The sequence below is a fragment of the Medicago sativa genome, chromosome 1, assembly GCF_051527215.1.
Source record: "Medicago sativa cultivar Bolivia chromosome 1, Bolivia_mono, whole genome shotgun sequence".
Classification (NCBI taxonomy): Eukaryota; Viridiplantae; Streptophyta; class Magnoliopsida; order Fabales; family Fabaceae; genus Medicago; species Medicago sativa.
The window spans coordinates 65,367,032-65,386,379 of record NC_140749.1 but is presented as its reverse complement, the minus strand read 5'-3'; the positions used below and the strand labels follow the sequence as shown (position 1 = coordinate 65,386,379).

The following is a 19,348-nucleotide window of genomic DNA, read 5'->3' as shown; positions in this document are numbered from 1 at the left end:
ACTTCTCATGAAAAATTCCTAGTCCAATTATTCTCACATAATTTCCAATTAATTCTAAATATCCTTAACATGTATAATTTGACATGCATGCACATAAAACTATTTCTACTCATACTTTCAAGAATAAGGCTAAGTAAATCAATATCTTACTAGAAACCCACCTCATTGTAGCTTCCACTTAATGCCAAAATCCCCAAATCACTGAATCTCCAAAAATCTTATATGTTGTTTCATGTTTCTAGCCTTCCTTCAAAGCTTCTTGTCTCCTTTCAAGTTTCCTTATTCTTAATAAAGTTCTTTGTCAGTCCAATTCGAGCATTATACCAAAATTATAGCATGAACTTTACATCATAAATTAATGCAAATTTTACAGCACAAACAGAAATTTGTACCTCAATTTCCTAAGTAATAACATAACTAAATAAATCAAGCCATTCAAGAACCTATTTTGTGTTAAATTTTGTCTATTTTCCGATGGTTCATCTCTCTCTCTCTCTCTCTCTCTCTCTCTCATCTGCTTACTCCCTTCCTAAAAGAGTGGCACTATGCTTAAGGAATGGAAAATGAATCTGACCATGTAATTAGAAAGGAGAGGTTACATTGTTTTTCAAATACACGTTCTCCATGTCTTGTTCTACAATTCTACAAGTGTACGCTCTGAGTCTTTTTGCTCATGTATGTGTGATTTTTCTTCATTTTAACCCACTACTACAAACAATTAGTTAGAAATCATGTACCCCTGTTAGCCTAACAAGTGATAATAAAATTAATTTAAAAACCTAGGTGTTACTCCCCCTCTTCATTCTAATATAATTACTCCCTCCGTCCCATAATACATGACTCATTTGACCCAATTACGCATACCAATGCATAATTTTGAGCTTAAATATTTTGAATAATATATTAGAAAAAAATTATGAAAATTTGATATTTTGAAAATACTCATCGAGACGAATCTAACGACATCTTATATGGTATTATTTATCTTTGTATATTAGTAGAAAAATATGGTCAAATTAAGTTAGGTCAAAATTGCACATTTTCAAATTGGTCATTTGTTACAAGACAGAGGGAGTACATCACTCCAAATGATAATAAAGTGTCCATTATTCTTATAATAATATAAACTAACTTTTCTTATATATTGCAAAAATAAACAAAATAAAATGAGACATCAAATTATTAATTAAGAATGATGAATTGACAATACAGTAAAAAAAAAATATCAAACAACATGTCGTCACTCAATAAATCATCATAAGGACAAAAATATTTTCTTGCTAAATTATGATAAATAATATGATAGGACCCGGATCTTACAGTGAGCACATACAATTAAAGAAGAAATATGTAAATAATATGATATGCAAAACAGTACATGTTCCATCTCTATAAGAAATTTTTTTTTTGAAGAAGCTAAATTAGCCCACCTAAATTGGTACCGGAGAGAATCGAACCTGAGACCTCAAGGAGGAGCACACTCCCAGATCCCAAGCCAATACCACTAGGCCAACCCAAGTGGGTTTCTCTATAAGAAATTCTGAGATATTTTTTTTTTGGGTAGAAATTATGAAATATTAAAGATAAAGACAATAGTTTTCAATGTAAAAGAATTAACTAAGGATAAAACACAATTGTTTAACACTAGGTAGATGCAACCAAATGATAATTGAGGTTATTGAGCTTTTCCCAATAAATCTAGACTCCATTTTTTTGCAACTGCCAACCTCAATCGTTCTCCAAGGCCTACATATATGACAAATTAAAACTGTTAAAAAACAATAGTTCAAAGTCTTTTATTTTATGCATTGATTATTCAAAGATAAGACATGTAAAAATTAGAAAATTTCTCAAAATTTTTTTCAAGAATTTTTTTTTCTTTTTCCATCATATGACCCCTTTTGTAGTTTTCCTATTCATAAGAGCTGTCTTTTGAGACTTTTTACTACAAAGTGTGCATAATTCATCATAGAATAAAATTCAATCATATAGAGTACATAGAATAAGTTCAATCTTAATGTTGTTTTAATAAGCAGATAGATAAGAATTAGATAGTGAAATTTGATTTAGTGAAACATTTATATAAAAAGTTAAAAATGTAAGTGTAAAATATCACAATTTTTATTTTACCTCTATTTTTATACTACGCGAGGGCCATTGCCTGTACGAATCCTGAAATCATAAGTTCTCTTCGAAGAAGCATCACCTTCAATATCAAAGGAAATTTAGGTTAAACAATATATGATATTTTGTTTCATTTAACATCTTAAGTTTCACACTAACCAAAAAAATAATTCAAAGTCTCTTATTTTATACATTGATTATTCAAAGGCATAATATGTAAAACTAGAAACTTTGCATAATTCTTACCAGAAAATTTCTCTCTTTTGCTAGCAGATGATCCATCTGTTGATGTTGGTGTTTTCTTTTTCTTACGAGCCAACTCTTCAAATTTTTGCCTTTTCTTACGAGCCAACTCTTCAGTTTTTTCCCTTTTCTTATGAGCCAACTCTTCAGCTTTTTCTCTAATAATTCATCATAAAATAAAATTCAATCATATAAAATACATAAAATATGTTCATTTTTAAGGTTACTTTAATAAATAGATAGATAAGAATAAGATATTCAAATTAGAGTTAGTTTAACATTTCTTTTCAAAGTTAAAAAAATTAGAGTAGATTATTAATATTTTTAATTTAAATCTATATTAACTTACCTTAGTACGTCTGGGTGATTGCTAGCCCACATCATGCAAACAGTACTTCTTTTTGAAGAAGTGTTACCTTCAACCTCAAAGGAAATTTAGGTTAAACAATACATGATATTTTGTTTCATTTAACATCTTAAGTTTCACACTAACCTAAAAAATAATTCAAAGTCTCGTATTTTATGCATTGATTATTCAAAGACATGATATGTAAAACTAGAAACTTTACATAATTAATTCTTACCAGAAAATTTCTCTCTTTTGCTAGCAGACGATCCATCTGTTGATGTTGGTGTTTTCCTTTTCTTACGAGCCAACTCTTCAGTTTTTTCCCTTTTCTTACGAGCCAACTCTTCAGCTTTTTCCCTAATAATTCATCGTATAATAAAATTCAATCATATAAAATACATATAATATGTTCATTTTTAAGGTTACTTTAATAAATAGATAGATAAGAATGAGATATTCAAATTAGAGTTAGTTTAACATTTTTATTCAAAGTTAAAACTTTAGAGTAGATTATTAATATTTTTATTTTAAATCTATTTTAACTTACCTTAGTAGGCTTGGGTCATTGCTAGCACGCATCTTGAAAACAGTACTTCTTTTTGTAGAAGTGTTACCTTCAACATCAAAGGAAATTTAGGTTAACCATTAGATGATATTTTGTTTCATTTAACATCTTAAGTTTCACACTAACCTAAAAAATTATTCAAAGTCTCTTATTTTATGTGATGGCGTATTTCGCAAGTGTACGAAACCGTTCAAGTAGTAAAGTTAAAACGGTAAGACCGAGTGTCGAACTCGAGGATCGCGTTATACTATCGAATTGTATTTAAGACTTAATTGAACAAAAAGGTACGAGATTTGTTTTTAGTGCAATAATGAAAATAACGGAAAGTAAAGTGATTAAGATTAATTGGAGAAAGATGCTAGGGATGAATTTCACTAGATGACCATGAAACGCTAATAACTTAGTCTCAACTATTGAATCGACTCTTATGATTGTTACCGAATTATCTAATTTATTCTTGCCCTAATTCCTTAGTGACAAAAACTTTAAACCTAAACTAAAGACCTAATTCCTTAGTGACTTTGAAGATTAGGGTTAAGCATTAACGAACAAGAATTCTCTTAATGATTCCAAGGGTTTGTATCTATTCCTAGATTACAAAGGCAAGGATCTCTTATTTCAAAGCATTTATCAATTCCACTTCCGTATCACAAAATAAACCGTAAATCAATTTAAAGGCGGCCGACACAATAAAAAGCATTAAGAACGGAAATAAGAGAAACAATCATGTGAATTTCAATCAATAAAATAAACTAGGTCATAACAAACATGTTCATCTAGGTCTATTCATCCCCAACAATGGAGGGTTTAGTTACACATAATTGAGCAATACACAATAAAAGAAGAATTACAAGATGAATTCATGAATAAACCTTGTTAAAACTCCTTCAATGATGTTCCAAGTTGCTCCAAATCGCTCTCCTATATGTTTCTAGGCCTTTTGATCTCCAAAAATCGTGATACTTTTTCAGAAACACCTCTTTTCTATTTATAAGAAGCTAAAAATCGGCCACCGTGCTCCAGAAATCGGTGGCCGATTTTCCAAAACGCGTGCCAGAAGTGCCAAAATCGGTGGCCGATTTTCTCTTATCGGTGGCCGATTTTTTTCGAAGCTGATGGCCTAAAATTGCAGCAAAAATCGGTGGCCGATTTTACAAATCGGTGGCCGATTTTCAGTTTTCAAAATCTTCATTTTCTTTCCTTTTGTAGCTTGTAACTCCATGCATTGCAATGAATATGACCCAAAATGACATAAAAATGCCTAAGAAAAACTAGGATGACAGAGTGTCATCACAACCCCAAACTTGAACTATTCCTTGTCCTCAAGGAATTTACTTGCAACAGTGACAAACGACAGTAAAATAACAGGTACCTGATGAAATGATAGTACCCAAAAGTTCAATCTCCTCTAGCTAAAGATGAGCTAGTTTGACTTGTTCGCATCCACCGATTCACAACTCCACGCAAACATATGAAATAGGGTTCTACCAGTCGACATGCAGGTCTACATATTACCATACGCTTGAAAAGTTTCTAAACATCAATCAAAGTCAAAGTCATTACACACTTTTGAGGTCTTTAGGGTTGTAACGGGGCTTAGGTAAAAGGTGGGATATATTTGGATAAGTAGGCTACACAAAATATGAGTTAGGCATTCCTACAAGTGATAAACAAAATTCAATCCCCCAATTCCCAAAATTTTAGGTACCTAGAGAACATTTTCAAAACTTGGGACACTTCGAGTTTGAAGTTTACTCGGAAATAGCATTGTGTCCCTTTTTCACTTTTCATTCTTTTTTTTTTTTTTCAAATTTTTTCGATACACCATTTTGTGTGTATTTTTCATTCTTTTTCTTTCTTTCTTGTTCTCTAGTACCCCCACCCCAAACTTATTGGGTTGCAAATTCCAAAGGCAACCCCAAACTTATCATTTAGCAACATTCTACATAGCCTAACTCAAAATTAAAATTTCGGGTTAATCATCCTAAAAGGCTCTAGGCTTCATTTGTAGTTTGTCACCGAACAAAAAGTTCTAAACCTACTGGCTCAAATTGGCTTCAAATGGATAAAGCAAAAGTAAACAAAATAGGGTAGGCTTCAAAAAGGCTCACAGGACCAAGCACTTTTGCCTCAGTGTGTAAATGACAAAGACCAATCAACAGTAGAGAAACAATGCAAGTTCTAGAAATGTAGTTGCATGGAAATCTAATCTATCATATAAGTAAATTGAAAAACAAAGTTTGGCAATGAACCTTATGGCTGAGATTTCTGGGAGTTGTGACTACCTAGCAACGCCGTACACTTCGCCTTCAAAAACCAAGTCACTCCTCCGTTTGAACTTTCAGGATATCATTTCATCAACTCACTGTTACTAAACTGGAATAGGTCACCTGAAACAAACAAATTCGTTGATAATAAACAAGTTCAAGAACAAGTGCAAATAAGGGACACTACTCAAGTTCAAATCAAAATACAACTGAAACAAAGTACTAAATGACATAACAAAATAGAAATACTGAAAGCAATAAAATAGTAACTGTTTGGGCTAGACAAGGTGCCCAAATCACTGTCGTGCTCCTGAGGACCCTCCTGGTCCTGAAGGTGGAAATGGATAGTAGAGAGGCTGTGAGTCTGCCCCCGGATTCCTCTCAGCTTGAATCCGAAAGTACTCCGTTCTAATTCGGTCCTCCGCTCTGAGTCCCCGCTGCCTCTCTTCAGCAAAATAGTTCTCCATCTCTAGTGGGCTAGCAAACCTATCATAAGCATTAGTTCTTGCAGTAGCACTCTGGCGGTAATGCTCAGCTGCCTCGTAGAAAGGCTGAGGGAATGCTGGTGGCGGCATCCTATCTCTGGAAGAAATGTCTTGGGCCCAGTTGGCCATGGCATAGGTATACTCCATGAAATAAGGTGGAAGACCCTGCTGCTGCATCTGTGGTAGTGGCACCTGTTGTGGAGGCACCTGTGGGATGTGATCTTGCTTCATAGCCTGATGCTCTTCCGCCTCCCTAAACTTCCGATCATAAGCTTCCTGTTCTTTCTCAAAGCCTTCTAACACATGATCAGATATAGGCCTCAAAGACCTCACATACACATCAGTGGGTTCGACCGGAACCTGAGCTTCCTGACATAGTCTATTAATCAAACAACAATGTCCTAAAGTGTTCTTATCAGTGCTAATCAGCTTCCACAAACTATCAGTCATCAATCCAGCAACATCTATCTCATCATCAGCAATCATAGCAAGTAAAATAATTACCCGGTCTCGTATCATCTCAGCTGTTGACGAAGTTTGCTCAATGACAGTCAAGATAAACGAAGCCCACGCCTTGTACTCTGGCAGCAAATCAACAGTGTTAATCCTCTGAGGTCTAACCACCGGTCCTATCCATCCCTTCCCGTCTCTCATCAACCCTTCAAGCAACCCATCCCAATCACTTCGACTTCGGAAAGTACCATAGACCTGCTTCCGATACTCAACATCACACTTCTCCACGTCCCTCAAACCCAGCACTCGCTGAATGTTCCTCTTACAATAACTAACCTTCTTCCCACGCACATAAGTGTACCCATTTTTCTGCACAAATGCATTTGCCAAGAATTCTAAGGCAATGCTCGCATTACTCTCCTCGGTTACCATGTGCACAATTCCTTCCCACTTTCTAGCTTCAATTTGCCACACAAAAACAGGGTGTTTTGTTAACTTATCCATAGCAATACCCCTTTCTTTGTTAAAACCCCTCTTCTTAATCAAATTATATCTTTCCTCCGCAATCTCCGAAACAAACCTTTGGTATGGTGGTTGGATGGGTGGTTGAGGTTGTGGTGGGCTAGGTGGTTGTTGAGAAGAAGTTCCGGTAGATCTTTTTCCTCTAGTCCTCTTTGTGGTGGGTTCTTGAGCTTGGTTTTTATTTTTGGCCATAGTTGTTGTTTGAATTGGGAAATGGGTATGTGAATTTGGGATATGAAATTGGGGATAAAGTTAGGGTTTGATGAAATTGAAGGAATTTGGGTTGAATTTGTTGGTAAAATGTTTGTGGGTTTGATGTTGATGATGCTTTGTGGTGAATTTGTGGTGTTGTGAATGGTTTATGAAAGTTTAGGATAATGGATAATGGTGTTTGTGAAGTTGGAGATGAAGATTGGTGAGTTTGTGAATGTGTTTGAAGGTTAGGAATAATGGGTAATGGTGTTTGTGAGGTTAGGGATGAAGATTGGTGAAGTTAGAGATGGTGGGTGTAGAGTTTTGATGGAGATTTGTGGTTTGGTTTGATGAGAATGGTGAGGAAGAAGATGAACAAGAGTTGGGCAGCATAACACTAAGGTTTCTAAGTGGGGAATGAAGGAAAGAATGAAGGTTGGGTGTGAAAAGGATGCAGATCGGCCACCGCTTGTAACAGATCGGCCACCGATTTGTTTGTGTGATGTTGAAATGCGATTTTCAATCGCGAAATCGGGCCCCGATATACACCCTCGGGCGCCGATTTTTGGTTCTTCCCTTACGGGAATTTTCGGGCGCCGATTTAGATATATCGGCCGCCGATTTATTTTTTTTTTTTTTTTGTTTTTATTTTTTTTTTAATTTTGCGATACAAAATCGGCCACCGATTTTGGAGGGTCGGCCGCAGATTTTGACCCCGTTTTTTTTTTTTTTTTTTTGAACTGAAATGTAAAAATTATACCTATTCGAAACCAGTGGGTTGCCTCCCACTCAGCGCTGGTTTAACGTCCTAAGCTTGACGGTCCACTTCTCTTCCTTCAAGTTGAATGCAGCGGGATGGACTCTGTTGGACGCTCTGACTCTCCCCCATAGTATGGTTTGAGTCTCTGCCCATTCACCTTGAATGTTCTATCAGAGTCTGGATCCTTCACCTCAATGGCATCGTAGGGATAAACTTTCACCACTTTAAATGGACCGGACCATCTTGATTTCAGCTTCCCAGGAAACAGTCTCAACCTGGAATTAAAAAGTAAAACCAATTGCCCTTCCCAAAATTCCCTATTTTGAATCTTTTTATCATGCCATTTCTTTGTTTTTTCTTTAAAAATTTTGGCATTTTCATAAGCGTAATTCCGGAATTCATCCAACTCATGAAGTTGAAGAATTCTGGATTCACCTGCTTTAGTAAGATCAAAATTCAGGAATTTGGTGGCCCATAATGCTTTGTGCTCAAGTTCTAAAGGTAAGTGGCAAGATTTTCTATAAACAATCTGAAAAGGAGACATACCTATCGGAGTTTTGAACGCTGTTCTGTATGCCCACAAGGCATCATCAAGCTTTAGTGACCAATCCTTTCGGGACGAGTTCACTGTTTTTTCAAGTATTTGCTTGATTTGCCTATTTGATACTTCCACCTGGCCACTTGTTTGAGGGTGATACGGTGTGGCAATCCGATGATGCACATTGTACTTTTTCAACAACGCCTCCATCTTTCGATTGAGGAAGTGGGTGCCTTCATCACTAATTAACGCTCTAGGTACCCCAAAGCGTGAAAAAATATTTTTCTTAAGAAAGGCAACCACTACTTGAGCATCATTGGTTTGCGTGGCCATTGCTTCTACCCACTTAGAAACGTAGTCCACTGCCACCAAAATGTACATCTTTGAGCATGAGGATGGGAATGGTCCCATGAAATCAATTCCCCATACATCAAAGATTTCCACTTCTAACACAGGATTTTGTGGCATCTCGTTTCTTTTTGAAATATTTCCTGTGCGTTGGCAGCGGTCACATTTCTTAACATAGGTGAAGGCATCTTTGAACAAAGTAGGCCAAAACAGGCCTGATTGTAGGACCTTTGCAGCAGTCCTATCCCCACTAAAGTGTCCCCCATAGCTGGAGTCATGGCAGTGCCACAACACCTTTTCTTGTTCATCTTCGGGGACACACCTTCTTAACAACCCATCAACCCCCCTTTTATACAAAAATGGTTCATCCCACACATACGACTTGCAGTCATGTAGGAATTTCTTACGTTGTTGGGAGTTAAAGTCAAGAGGAATAATCTTACCCACCATGTAGTTCGCAAAGTCCGCGAACCACGGCACCATCGTAACAGCTAAGATGTGCTCATCAGCAAAGAGGTCCTTGATAGGCCTCTCCTCCTCTGTTTCATCCATCTTCTCCAGGCGAGAAAGATGGTCAGCCACCGTGTTCTCCGACCCTTTCTTGTCACGGATCTCTAAATCAAATTCCTGTAACAAAAGTATCCACCTAAGTAGCCTTGGCTTAGATTCCTGCTTAGAAAACAAATACCTTAGTGCAGCATGGTCAGTGTAAACAATAACTTTAGACCCTAACAAATAAGATCTAAATTTATCAAAAGCATAAACAACAGCCAGAAGTTCTTTTTCAGTGGTGGCATAATTAAGTTGTGCCGGATTCAAAACATGGCTGGCATAGTAGATAACATGCAACAACTTATCTTTTCTTTGAGCAAGCACTGCCCCAACAGCTATGTCACTTGCATCACACATAATTTCAAAAGGTAGTGACCAATCAGGTGCAATGACAATAGGGGCAGTGATCAATTTTTGCTTCAAAGTATTAAAAGCATTTAGACACTCATCATTGAATTGGAAAGGAATGTCTTTGACAAGCAGGTTAGTGAGGGGTTTTGCTATTTTTGAAAAATCTTTAATGAACCTCCTATAAAAACCTGCATGGCCTAAAAAGCTCCTAATGCCTTTCTCATTAGTGGGAGGAGGAAGTTTTTCTATTACTTCAATTTTTGCTTGGTCAACCTCTATCCCCTTGTGGGAGATTCGGTGACCCAAAACAATTCCTTCTCTCACCATGAAATGGCATTTTTCCCAGTTTAGGACTAAATTAGTTTTTTGACATCTTTCCAATGCAAGAGATAAATTATGCAAACAATTATCAAAAGAAGAGCCAAAGACAGAGAAATCGTCCATAAAAACCTCAATATGTTTTTCAAGCATATCGGAGAATATGGACATAACACACCTTTGAAACGTGGCAGGGGCATTGCATAGCCCAAATGGCATCCTCCTGTAAGCAAATATCCCATAAGGACATGTGAAAGCAGTTTTCTCTTGATCTTCAGGTGCCACCGCAATCTGATTATACCCGGAGTAACCGTCCAAGAAGCAGTAGTACTCATGACCCGCTAACCTCTCAAGCATTTGATCAATGAAAGGTAGTGGGAAGTGATCCTTCCTGGTTGCAGTGTTCAGCCTTCTGTAGTCAATACAAACTCTCCACCCGGTGACTGTACGTGTTGGGATCAGCTCATTCTTCTCATTTGTAACCACGGTAGTCCCACCCTTTTTAGGAACAACTTGGACGGGACTCACCCACGAACTGTCAGAAATGGGATAAATGATACCAGCTTCAAGTAACTTCACCACCTCCTTTCTAATCACCTCTTTCATGGCTGGATTTAGTCTTCGTTGTGGCTGCACCACCGGCTTGAAGTTATCCTCCATCAATATTTTATGCATGCAGAAAGTAGGACTTATGCCTTTCAAATCCTCAATAGACCAACCCAAAGCACCCTTGTACATTCTAAGCACCCTTAACAATTTTTCTTCTTCAAGTTTGCTCAAGTTAGAGCTAATAATGGCTGGGTGCTTCTCTTTCTCACCAAGGAACACATACTTCAAGTGAGAAGGTAATTGTTTGAGTTCAACTACCGGTGCTTCTTTTGATTTCTCCACAACTTCGTCTTGAGGATGAAGTTCCTCCCACCTAGTAGGGGTGCGACGGTTGTGGGATGGAGAGGCCTCCAACATAGCTAAGACTTCACCTTCTTTAGGATCCTCACTTTCTTGTGCAATTTCTGGTGGCAAGCTTAAGACTCTTTCAAGTGGTAGGGCTGGTATCTCTTTTTGGAGCTTTTCTTTCACAAAGGATTTGATCATGTCGACCCTATAGCATTTTTCTTTCTCTTCGGGGTGCTTCATAGCTTTAAGAACATTCAACTTCACCACCTCATCAAAGAATTTCAACGTTAAAGTGCCATCTTCCATGTCAATTAAACACCTTCCGGTTTGCAAGAACGGTCTTCCTAGTATCAAAGGAATATCATCATCTTCTTCCATCTCAAGAACGACAAAATCAACCGGGAAGATGAATTTATCAACTTTCACAAGAACATCTTCAACTATGCCATAGGGGAATTTGTAAGACTTATCTGCAAACTGTAGAGTCATCCTTGTGTCTCGTACCCTTCCAATGCCCAACTTCTTATATATGGACAACGGCATCAAGCTCACACTAGCTCCAAGATCAATCAACGCCTTCTTAAAAGTTCTATCCCCAATTGTACAAGGAATAGTGACACTCCCGGGGTCTTTTAGTTTCCTTGGAATTTTTCTTTGCAAGACCGCACTACATTGCTCGGTGAGCATCACATCTTCATCATCGATTGTTCTCTTTCTTGAAAGGATGTCTTTCATGAACTTTGCATATGAAGGCATTTGTTGGATAGCTTCAGCAAAAGGAATGTTGATTTGTAGCTTCTTGAACATCTCAATGAACTTTGCAAAGCACTTTTCATCTTTTTCTTTCTTCACCCTTTGAGGGTAAGGCAGCTTGATTTGTGGCTTTGGAGCCTCATCTTTCTTTTTCTTTTCAGGCTCTTCAACAACTTTAGTAACACCAGTATCATGCACCTCAAGCTCTACTTCAATTAGTTCAGGAGATGAGTCATCTTCATCATGTTTAGCTTGAGATGATAGTGATTCATCCTTCTTCATGCTTCTTGTGGTAACCATGTTCACATTTTCATGATCCCTTGGATTGATAACAGTGTTGCTTGGAAGGGTTCCTGGAGCTCTTTGAGTGAGTTGTTGAGCAATTTGCCCAACTTGAGTTTCAAGATTTTTGATCGAAGCCCTTGTATTCTTTTGAGCCTCTCTGGTTTCTTGAGCTAAGGAATTCATGTTGGTAGCCATTGCTTCAATTGCTAACTCCCAATCCGCCTTTTTTGGAGCTTGGTTTGATGGACCTCCTTGATAACCCCCTTGTTGTTGATTTTGAGAACCACCTTGTTGATTTTTCCATGAGAAATTTGGATGGTTCCTCCAGCCTGGATTATATGTATTTGCAAAAGGGTTATTTCTAACCTGGTTCCCTTGACTGCTGAGGTAGTTCACCATTTCTACTTGGGTTGCATCCATGGGCACATCACAATGCATAGTGAAATGAGGGCCAGCACACCAATCACATTTGACAGTGTTCATTTGATTCACCGGAGCAACTTGGGGTTGAGTTAAGTTAAGTGCTGCCATTTTCTTTGATACTTCAGCAGCTACTGCATCTTGAATCTGCTTACCAGTTAGTATGCTTTGAGCATTTTTGAGCTCAAGTTGATTCAGATCTATGAGTCCTCCCCTTGTACCACCAGTTCTATCATACATCTCCATTTGTTCATTAAGTGCAACAGCTTCAATGACCTTGATTATTTGAGAGGCGGTTTTGAAATTTATGGAACCACCAGAAGCTGTATCAAGAACTTGTCTAGTAGCCAAGCGTAGACCATTACAGAATATCTGCATCTGAACAGTAGTATCAAAGTTGTGCTCGGGACATGCTGATAGTAGCTTCTTGTATCTTTTATAAGCTTCTCCCAAGGACTCTCCCTCTTTCTGTTGGAAACTGGAAATGTCTTGTCGCCTTCTCACAAACAGAGCTGTAGGAAAGAATTGCTCCAAGAACTTGTCTTCCATCTCATTCCAAGTTGTTATGCTACCAGCCGGTAAGGAATCAAACCACTCATATGCATCATCAGTTAAAGTGAACGGGAACAGTCTCAATCTTTTTGCTTCCTCAGAGTGCCCTTGCACTTTTGCTGTCTCACAGAGTATCAAGAAACTCTTCAAGTGCTTGTTGGCATCTTCATTGTACTTTCCAGCATACTGATTCTCCTTCAACTCCCGCAATAGACCGGGATTGATTTCAAACTTGTCCACCGTCACAGGCTGATTTGTGATGGTCAACCTGTTTCGGTTTCTGTCACGGGCCCCATAGTCTCCAAGAAGTCTTTCTGCAGGTTGGGGTTGTGGCCCTGTTCCCTCCATCTCTTCGTCTACTTCAAGTACCTCTTCTTCCGTGGCAGTCTCCACCTTACTTGCCTCTTCTTGTTCCCTAAGTTTCCTGAGTTTTGTTTCTTTCCGGATTGCTCGGCAGAATTTTTCAACTTCTGGAATAAAGGTAAGTTCAGCTGAGGGCTGGCCTCGCATACAAGGTTAGACAAAGAGTGAGTAATAATTTAAAATGAAATAAAAGCAATAATTTTGTTGCAGAGCAAAAAATTTCAATTAAGAAAAAATAAAATTCAACAGTGATTTGGCAATCCCCGGCAACGGCGCCAAAAACTTGATGGCGTATTTCGCAAGTGTACGAAACCGTTCAAGTAGTAAAGTTAAAACGGTAAGACCGAGTGTCGAACTCGAGGATCGCGTTATACTATCGAATTGTATTTAAGACTTAATTGAACAAAAAGGTACGAGATTTGTTTTTAGTGCAATAATGAAAATAACGGAAAGTAAAGTGATTAAGATTAATTGGAGAAAGATGCTAGGGATGAATTTCACTAGATGAAAATGAAACGCTAATAACTTAGTCTCAACTATTGAATCGACTCATATGATTGTTACCGAATTATCTAATTTATTCTTGCCCTAATTCCTTAGTGACAAAAACTTTAAACCTAAACTAAAGACCTAATTCCTTAGTGACTTTGAAGATTAGGGTTAAGCATTAACGAACAAGAATTCTCTTAATGATTCCAAGGGTTTGTATCTATTCCTAGATTACAAAGGCAAGGATCTCTTATTTCAAAGCATTTATCAATTCCACTTCCGTATCACAAAATAAACCGTAAATCAATTTAAAGGCGGCCGACACAATAAAAAGCATTAAGAACGGAAATAAGAGAAACAATCATGTGAATTTCAATCAATAAAATAAACTAGGTCATAACAAACATGTTCATCTAGGTCTATTCATCCCCAACAATGGAGGGTTTAGTTACACATAATTGAGCAATACACAATAAAAGAAGAATTACAAGATGAATTCATGAATAAACCTTGTTAAAACTCCTTCAATGATGTTCCAAGTTGCTCCAAATCGCTCTCCTATATGTTTCTAGGCCTTTTGATCTCCAAAAATCGTGATACTTTTTCAGAAACACCTCTTTTCTATTTATAAGAAGCTAAAAATCGGCCACCGTGCTCCAGAAATCGGTGGCCGATTTTCCAAAACGCATGCCAGAAGTGCCAAAATCGGTGGCCGATTTTCTCTTATCGGTGGCCGATTTTTTTCGAAGCTGATGGCCTAAAACTGCAGCAAAAATCGGTGGCCGATTTTACAAATCGGTGGCCGATTTTCAGTTTTCAAAATCTTCATTTTCTTTCCTTTTGTAGCTTGTAACTCCATGCATTGCAATGAATATGACCCAAAATGACATAAAAATGCCTAAGAAAAACTAGGATGACAGAGTGTCATCATTATGCATTGATTATTCAAAGACATGATATGTAAAACTAAAAACTTTACGTAATTCTTACCAGAAAATTTCTCTCTTTTGCTAGCAGATGATCCATCTGTTGATGTTGGTGTTTTCCTTTTCTTACGAGCCAACTCTTCAGCTTTTTCCCATTTCTTACGAGCCAACTCTTCAGCTTTTTCTCTTTTCTTACGAACAAACTCTTCAGCTTTTTCTCTAATAATTCATCATATAATAAAATTCAATCATATAAAATACATAAAATATGTTCATTTTTAAGGTTACTTTAATAAATAGATAAATAGGTAAGAATGAGATATTCAAATTAGAGTTAGTTTAACATTTCTATTCAAAGTAAAAAATTTAGAGTAGATTATTAATATTTTTATTTGAAATGTATCTTAACTTACCTTAGTAGGCTTGGGTCATTGCTAGCACGCATCTTGCAAACGGTAGTACTTCTTATTAAAGAAGTGTTACCTACGGTATTAATGGAAATTTAAGTTAAACAATATATGATATTTTGTTTCATTTAACATGATAACTTTCACACTAATCTAAGAAATGAGAAAAATATGACACTATTAAAATAAAATGAATGAAGGAGAATAGTAAAGAAAAAAGAGGTTGGTATTTCCTAGAATTACGTAGTTTATAAAAGATTTTCTCATTTATGACATTTAATTTGGATATATTTTATGTCCGATATAATAATTAATATAATCCTCAACATGATCATGCTACATAATATGGTGGGTATAACATGATTTGGGTATTTGCTTTATCATAGAACAACAATGACACAAGTGTTTTTGAATTGGATTTTATGTGTTTGTAGGTATACTCGAGTTTAAATGTTTGGTAGATTTATTTTCGTTACAATTTTTTTCATCTTTGTGAGAGAGAATAATGGTCACAAACAATGAAAGTTACTATCATGAGTACTACTAAGAAATTCAACATATAGAATTGTATCAACATAAAAAATATAAATTTTTTTTTTCATAACTTATATTTTATTAAGTATAAAATAATATGCAAAAGATTAAGAGTAAAGAAAAAATCACCTTTGGTTTCATTTATATTTGTTTTAGAGAATTTTCTTGTAGGAACATTGACCCTTAGAAGACCATCATTTTTACTCATTTTCAAGCAAATTTTTATAATGCCCTGAAATTATGAATACAAGATTACATAAAACACAAGTCATTCTAAACAGGTAGATATGATATATAGCAAAAAATAAAATATAAAAGTATGATTCAATATCAGAAAGTGACCTATACAAATTCTACCTGGAGAAATCTCTACACATCAACCTTAGAAATTGAGAAGTTAAGCTCAAAGTCAAAAGTGATTGTCTACAAAGAAATGGCTAATTTTTCTCAGCGAAATTTCTCGACTTAAATAAGAGGCATTACAAATTAATCCATGATTAACACCTTACGTTTATCCAAACTTGTATCCAAGGTTTGTTGTCATGAGCAAAGTTGTTTTGTTTATAGATGCATGAACATACATTCTTTCATCCATTGGTTGTTTTTAATTTCACCCTTAAAGGAAAGAATTAGTTAAATAGTTTAATTTGGATTTTTAAATTTATGTTAATTGTTTTATTGAAAATCAGATTTTACAAATATCTATATATTAATTCTCCAAATCTATCCAATTTAAATGATAGGTTTTGACTAAATTTGATTGTGTATGTATATTGTTTTCAATAATTTTCCATTTTAATTATTATTCCAAAACTGCAATGAAAAAAGGATAAAGGACCAAATTGTAACATGGAATTAAGTCAAGGGTCATGACTAAAATTTGCTGGTGCATTCAGTCACTCAAAACAATTAACAAGATTTTTGTCAGACACATTTTGAGTCTGATTTTGACATAGATTACTGTAAAAATCACAACTTAATGAATTCGTGTATGAATACCATGAACCGTAAGTCCATTTTGAAGGTTTTGATAAGGCAAATTCATTGGTCAGTTTGAGATCAACATGAAACAATATGACAAATGACCATTTTCGCTTGCAAGGTTTGGCCACCACTGAGATACCTTCAAAGTTATCTCTTTCAAAAATTCTCTTTGGAAAAATAATAGATAAATTCATTAAAAGTTCATCCAAGACAAGAAAAATAATATATTCTAACAGTATCAAAACTCAAATTTTTCACAAAAATTATTTTTGTTCGAAATCAATTTTTCTTTAGATCTATGATTTACACATCATAGATCTATAACTTTAACAAAGAAACTTGAAAAATATCAACCTATAACATATATAGGCCCCACGGCCAACACAATAAAATAGGGAAATAAAACTTTAACAAAGTTATAGATCTATGATTTACACATCATAGATCTATAACTTTAACAAAGAAAAATAGGGAAATAAAACTTTAACAAAGTTATAGATCTATGATTTACACATCATAGATCTATAACTTTAACAAAGAAACTTGAAAAATATCAACCTATAACATATATTGGCCTCACGGCCAACACAAAAAAAATAGGGAAAGAAAACTTTTATTGCATTACAATTTTATGCTCATGAAACATAATATGAATATTACAGTGAATCTAAAGATAATATCAAATAAATCTTTTATTAACAAAAAAATCAAATCAAATTCAACTTATTGAATTTTTATTTTTTAAAAGTTGTCAAAACCAAAAAAATTCTTGAGATTTATCCACTTAAGGATTGGATCTACAACTTTAGAAGAAAAACATAATTTAAAATGTTGACTTCCCCTTAATGCCTTTAGGTTTGGCCGAGGGGGAATAGAGGGTGAATCCAAATTTCTTGCGATTATCTTTACATCAATGGAAAAGAGAGGAGAAATTGAGAGGGTTGTATCACATACCTAAGATTGATCAATCTTGGATCCGTGAAAATGAAGATTTTTGTACGAATGTTCTTGAGTTTTTCTGAAGTTCATGAACAAAAAGAGAGTGTCTTTGAGATGTTCAATTTTAGAGAGATAAAATAAATGAAAAATGAAAATCTAGAGAGGGCTGCATTTTGTGTATTAAAAGTGAAGAAAAATTATCAAATGTTTAATGCTGTTATTTAATCCTAACCCTCGGATCTAATAAGCAAACAAGTGGATTTACTCCTAACAATTATATATTTCTACTCGCAAGCATTTTAATAATAATACTAAATCAACTAATGTATAGATACGTTTGGTCACTTGCTTGATCTCTAGCTATCCTAATCCCATTGGATCCTAACTATGTAGTTTGCTTTATTCCATGATTCCCTCGCCCACTCTACTAATTCCATGATTCGCTACTTTGTGTTTTGCTGGTTGTGGTTTGAAAGAAACTATCGGTCATCTATTTTTTTGTTGTACGTTTTTTGCGAGTATTCAAAAAATTCTTTTGAGGTGGTTAGACATTCCTATTTCTCTTTCGATGTTTCCTTGCAATCATATATTTCAACTCACAAGCATTTTAATAATAGTACTAAACCAACTAATGTATAGATACTTTTGGTCACTTGTTTGGTCTCCATGTTTGCCTAATCCCATTGAATCCTAACTATTTAGTTTGCTTTATTCCATGATTCCCTCACCCACTCTACTAATTCCATGATTCGATGCTTTGTGTTTTGCTGATTGTGGTTTGGAAGAAACTATCAGTCATCTATTTATTAGTGGTATATTTTTGGGGAGTATTTGACAAATCCTTTTAAGGTTGTTAGACATTCCTCGTTCTCTTCTGATGTTTCCTTACAATCATATTTTTCAATTTTGCGGTTATGGTTTGTTCTCTAAAATGACGCGTCTATGCTTGCTCTTGATTTGGATGGCTTGAACGTGGGTCATTTGAAGGAAAGAAACTCTCACAATATTTATTTATTTACTTATTGCAAAAAGGAGTCTTCAATTTCTCGATTGTTGGCTAAAACAAAAGTTATGGTTTTTTGGTATTTAAAAGTTTAGCACTCTTGGCAAGTAAATCAAATGAATGATCAATTCTTTATGGTGCAGAACAAATGGTAGTCAACGTAGAGGAATTTAATGGCCAAGTTTACGTCACCTTTATGGTTTCAATTTGGCAGTGCAAGAGAAGCAATGTTGACGTCTCTTAACCAACCAAGATAATATTGTTTCACGTGTCTTCAAAGCTTGACATTTTCCTAAATAATATTTATGGGGGCCCATTTAGTCCATAAACAACATTTTATTTGGCATAGTATCCATACTTCACATGTTATAGTTAGAGGTGGATTGAGATGGCACATTGGAAATGTAGAATCCGTCAATGTTTGAAAAGATCCATGGTTGAGATGTTAGGAAAAATGTTATATTACCATCCCTACACCTCACGGGTATGAGGCTCTCAAAGTCTCAGATATGATATTGCAATGCACAAACACTTAGAAATTTAATGTCATTAATGGTTTGCTAAATGCTAGAGACCAAGAAGAAATGAGTAACATCACAATGGTGCATCGTGGTGAAGAAGATGTCAAGGTGTGCAAACAACAAAGACATATACACGGTAAAATCTACTTACTGGTTTACAATTGAAACACTCATTGATAATGAGGAGTATTGAATTCTGGTTGATTGG

General features: G+C 35.6%; 2 protein-coding genes across 2 annotated transcripts; both read right to left on the bottom strand.

The window, feature by feature from the left end:
- Nucleotides 1–1,335: 1,335 nt before the first annotated feature.
- LOC146956462 (uncharacterized) lies at nucleotides 1,336–15,927 on the bottom strand. The gene is made up of 7 exons (XM_085719897.1): nucleotides 15,823–15,927; nucleotides 15,166–15,235; nucleotides 14,817–14,971; nucleotides 2,717–2,783; nucleotides 2,371–2,525; nucleotides 2,131–2,206; nucleotides 1,336–1,746 (listed from the first exon to the last, which is right to left on the bottom strand). Exons 1-6 carry the CDS (start codon nucleotides 15,899–15,901, stop codon nucleotides 2,139–2,141), a joined length of 594 nt encoding a protein of 197 aa, XP_085576023.1. The 5' UTR covers nucleotides 15,902–15,927; the 3' UTR covers nucleotides 1,336–1,746; nucleotides 2,131–2,138.
- LOC146956463 (uncharacterized) lies at nucleotides 8,037–13,735 on the bottom strand. The gene is made up of 3 exons (XM_085741422.1): nucleotides 11,043–13,735; nucleotides 10,531–10,664; nucleotides 8,037–8,127 (listed from the first exon to the last, which is right to left on the bottom strand). The coding sequence occupies exons 1-3, from the start codon at nucleotides 13,482–13,484 to the stop codon at nucleotides 8,037–8,039; spliced, it is 2,667 nt and encodes an 888-aa protein (XP_085597548.1). The 5' UTR covers nucleotides 13,485–13,735.
- Nucleotides 15,928–19,348: the final 3,421 nt, after the last annotated feature.

Bases quoted from the DNA above. Each gene is read 5' to 3' on its own strand.
- LOC146956463 (XM_085741422.1), bottom strand. From the start codon at position 13,484: ATGCGAGGCCAGCCCTCAGCTGAACTTACCTTTATTCCAGAAGTTGAA. The intron at 10,665-11,042 runs GTCTTAGCTATG...GCCATGAAAGAG, and splicing joins AGGATCCTAAAGAAGGTGAA to GTGATTAGAAAGGAGGTGGT. The intron at 8,128-10,530 runs GCTGATCCCAAC...AGACTCTGATAG, and splicing joins GTTACAAATGAGAAGAATGA to AACATTCAAGGTGAATGGGC.
- LOC146956462 (XM_085719897.1), bottom strand. From the start codon at position 15,901: ATGAGTAAAAATGATGGTCTTCTAAGGGTCAATGTTCCTACAAGAAAA. The intron at 2,784-14,816 runs GTAAGAATTACG...TTGAGGTTGAAG, and splicing joins CAAAAGAGAGAAATTTTCTG to GTAACACTTCTTCAAAAAGA. The intron at 2,207-2,370 runs GTAAGAATTATG...TTGATATTGAAG, and splicing joins CAAAAGAGAGAAATTTTCTG to GTGATGCTTCTTCGAAGAGA.